Raw genomic sequence first — 4,205 nt, forward strand, 5'->3', positions numbered from 1 at the left:
ATCACTGAGAGTTTGAGGCTAGCCTGGGCTACATAGTGAGTTCAGGGCCAGCCTGAACTACAAAGTGAGCCCCTGTCTCAAACAAACAAACAAATAAACAAAATACACAAATCAATGGAATTAAAAAGAAGAAAAACAGAATAATCAATGAAATCAAAAGTTGGCTCCTTACAGAAATCAACATTAGAATTCTCTGGACCTATGAGTCTACAGGATCCCTTCCTTTACATGGTAAAGATTTATCGGTTGTAAGAACTTTAAACTGTTCTGAGGTTTCCTTACTTACAAGTTTTTCTCCAGATGTTCTCTGCCATGAGAAATTATTATCAGATATGTGACTAGAGTTGAGAATTAAATTTCCTGGTAACCCAGACTAAGATGAGGGTGGCTTTCAGGTTATATAATTAAAACTAGGACTATTTCATCATAAAGATATAAAGTGCTTCAACCTAGTGTCAGCCTCTGTACAAGACATTTCTTTATTGTGTGTGTGTGTGTGTGTGTGTGTGTGTGTGTGGCACTAGAAGCCAATCCCAAGGACTTGTTCATGATGAGCAAGTGTTCTATAACTGAACAATATTCCACATCCCATCTGTTCTACTTTTATTATATTACTGTATTCCGATTCAAATCTCTCATTCCAAGCTTTTCTTGCACAGTCTCAGGTTCCAATTTATGGTAGGAAATATAAGGAGCTCGCTCTGAGTTCCTAAATATGATGGAGCAGCCACACCTTTACACTCCATTGGCTATTAAGTCACAGTAAGTTTTGTGTGTTGTGAAAAGAAGAGAAACTTCATTTTAGAATGGCCCCAAAGCAACCATGAAGTCTTAAATTGGATTTAATTACCTGATCTCTGAGTCCCCCATCCCCAGGGAAGTGTGCTAACTTTGAATCTGGTGGAAAAAGACTAACCCTAGCTCCAGAATAAGGGCTGGTTAGTTATTGTTCCATGACCCCCATTTGAAAAGCATCTTATGTGTGTAAGTTTCCTTAGAATATAGCCACTCTCATTCATTTACATATTTCTACGGCTGCTATTGCCAGAGATGAGTGGTTATGACAGAAGAAGGAGTGGAAAGTTGTATATATTTAATTGGGTCCCTTTACAGGAAAAGTCACCAATTGTTGATCTAGAGAATATGTTCCATGCTTTTATCAGCTCAGTGTGACTTAGCTATTCTGGATAAAAATTTTGCTAGTATTGATGATTTTTCAATAGGAATTAGATTTTCAAAAATCCTGATGAGAAATTACCTATTAAAATTTTAGATGCCAAGTAATATCTTTCAGTAGCTTTAATTTATAATTTCTTGCTGAATAATGGAAGCAAGGAGGATTTTATGCTTAGCAGCCATCTTTAGACATTCTGGAAGCATTTATGCTTTTCTAATTTTCTAATTTTATAAAATTTGCTTGATTACTTTTTTATTATCATTGATTTGAAGGAGTCTGTTTTCAATACTGTCTCAAATTCCATTTCAATGTATATGTAATTTGAATATTACAATGGCCGGTAGCTTCCATTTCACGTTTCTTAATGACAACTTTAATGAGTAATTAGGGTTGTTTTGGTTTGTTTTTTGGTACCAGGGATCGAACTTGGGTCCTTGCGCTTGTGAGGCAGGCGGTGGAACCACTGAGCTAAATCCCCGGCTCCGATGAGTAGTTAGTTTTGAGGAGTCCTGATATCTTAACCATTTTATATTTAGGGTTTTTTGTGGTTTCTCTAATAATCCCCAAGATCTTACTCGAGATCACGAGGGCACTCTTCAATTTTTTTTATCACAAGGATTATATCCTCAGTTTATATGTATAGTTCTATAACTTTCCCTTGTAAATTAGCATTTATTCTACAGAGTAAAGAATTGACAGCTCCATATTTCCTGGGAAGTAAACCCCCAACCCAACCCAACCCGTGCCTTTCCAGTTCTCTCACATTGGCCTCCGCTTCCACAACGCCCTCCTCAGGGAACCCTTCACCTCTGCATTCCTCAGGCTGTAGATCAGGGGGTTCAGCATGGGGTTGAAAAGGCTATAAAACAGGGACAGGATCTTCTGCTCCTCCTCAGGATGGCGGGACTTGGGGGCCATGTACATGACAATGGCGCTGCCAAAGAAGAGCCCCACCACACAGAGGTGGGAGGAACAGGTGGAGAAGGCCTTTCGTCTGCCCTCGCCTGACTGGATCCTCAGGATCGCAACCAGTATTTGGCTGTAGGAGACCAGCACCAGGCACAAGGGCCCCACTAAGACAAACACGCAGGCTGCAAAGATGACGACTTGATTGAGTCTGGTGTCAGCACAGGCCAGTTTGAGAACAGACAGGATTTCACAGAAGAAGTGGTTGATTTCATGAGGACCACAGAAGGATAATCTCAGGATGAGGACTAAATGGACCAGGGCCAAGAGGAAGCTAAGAGCCCAAGAAGTGGCAGCCGAGACAGTACAGACCCTCCAGCTCATGATGACAGTGTAATGTAGGGGGTGGCAGATGGCCACATAGCGATCATAGGACATCACCACCAAGATCAGGCACTCTGTAACAGCAAAAACTAAATACAAGTATGTTTGCATTAAGCATGAAACAAATGAGATAGCTCTTTTTTGGATCACAAGGCTCTCTAGCATCTTAGGGACATTGTTGGAAGCATAGGACATGTCAAGTAGAGCTAAGTGTGAGAGGAAGAAGTACATGGGAGTGTGTAATCTTGGGTCCAGGCAGATAATCCCAAGGATGATTCCATTCCCCAAGAGGGTAAAAGCATAAAGGAGAGAGAAAACTCCACAGAGAAAACACTCCAGTGCTGGATCAGCCTGGAACCCCAGCAGAATGACCTCTGTGATCCACGTCTTGTTGCTTCCCATGCTCCTATGGCAGAGACACAATCTCCTCCAAGACAGGAAGGTCAGAGCTGCAGAGCAAGGGTACCAAATGTTTAGTGAATGTTACAGAGTGAGCATCTAGAATTGTATCATTTAGGGTGGATTTCTTAGAATTTATCTTCAGCCATGTTGTAAATAATAACTGTGTGTTCATTAAAATGAGAAAACTTATGAATGGAATAATGGGATAATAAATACATATATATATTATTCTCATATAATAAACATGTTAGCATAATAGCATCTATTTAATAAGCTCTATATTATATACACACATTCACACTTATGTTGGTTTAGAGAATATGTGATCTGTCTTCCCTTTCTAAGTGGACATCTTGATTGTTAATGAACTTTGAAGAGGGATGTCAACAAACACCCTGAAATAGAGGGGACTTCATAGCTTCTGAGGACAAGATATGAAGATACCATATCTTTATATGCTTGACCACTTGTCTTTTCACACATTTCAGATTTGAGTCCCTTCTAAGTAAGTTTGGATTTTTGTAGTTTCTTAACAGTTCCATAAAACTCTCCTTTCTGGCATTGATCCAGGACTTCCTGAGAGCTCCTTCTGCTGTTTGCCAATCCTAGTGGTTGTAGTTTTACTTATTTACCTTTTCACCTGTGCTGGAAACTGAAATTTAGGCATAAATGAAAAAACTCTTTAACCACATGCAATATGGTTACCCAAGCAATATTTAAAAAAACTCTTAAGCATAATGATATTCATGCAGTCTTTCAAAGAAACTCAAATGGGAAACCAATTCATGTTAACAGTATTTACATTGAAAATGATCTCTTTGGGGTTGTCCTACTTTTGGGAGATGCTCTTTTTCTCATTGTCCTCAGGTACAATGACAAATTTCAGACTTGACCTTAACTTTAATTGTGATAGAATCTTTTTTTCTTAATCTATCCTCACAGCTCTGGCCTCTCTGGTTGCTATCCAACTCTGGTCACCTTTTGCCTCCTCACATGCTCCCTTACCAGCAGTCTGCCATGGTAGCCGTAGCAGGTCACAGAGATGGGAAGTGTTGGAATCATTGGTGAGCTCTTTCTAGGGAACTCTTCCCTGGAAGGCCCTGAGTCTGCCCAACAACCACAGGAAGACAAAAGATAAGAAAGAGGGTGATAGAACTTCTCAGAAGCCGTGTGACCTGTGCTGTCCCTTTACACTTGCTTGACATTTCTCCATCAACATCTGAATCTTCATTTTGAAATCTTGCAGTCTCAAATCTAACAGAATTTTTGCAAAAATTATTTCAACATTCACTCTATTAAAAAACTTAAATCCTCAAAGACATATATACTAAAGATG

The 4,205-nt window shown here is 39.6% G+C and overlaps 1 protein-coding gene across 1 annotated transcript; it reads right to left on the reverse strand.

Moving 5' to 3' along the window:
- Nucleotides 1–1,936: 1,936 nt before the first annotated feature.
- Nucleotides 1,937–2,869, reverse strand: LOC104870149 (olfactory receptor 2A12). Its single transcript, XM_010635571.1, has one exon. The coding sequence runs from the start codon at nucleotides 2,867–2,869 to the stop codon at nucleotides 1,937–1,939; it is 933 nt and encodes a 310-aa protein (XP_010633873.1).
- Between the last annotated feature and the right edge of the window lie 1,336 nt (nucleotides 2,870–4,205).

This window comes from Fukomys damarensis, unplaced genomic scaffold (genome assembly GCF_012274545.1).
Source record: "Fukomys damarensis isolate Sample0158 unplaced genomic scaffold, DMR_v1.0_HiC HiC_scaffold_16, whole genome shotgun sequence".
NCBI classification, from domain to species: domain Eukaryota; kingdom Metazoa; phylum Chordata; class Mammalia; order Rodentia; family Bathyergidae; genus Fukomys; species Fukomys damarensis.

Bases quoted from the DNA above. Each gene is read 5' to 3' on its own strand.
- LOC104870149 (XM_010635571.1), bottom strand. From the start codon at position 2,869: ATGGGAAGCAACAAGACGTGGATCACAGAGGTCATTCTGCTGGGGTTC.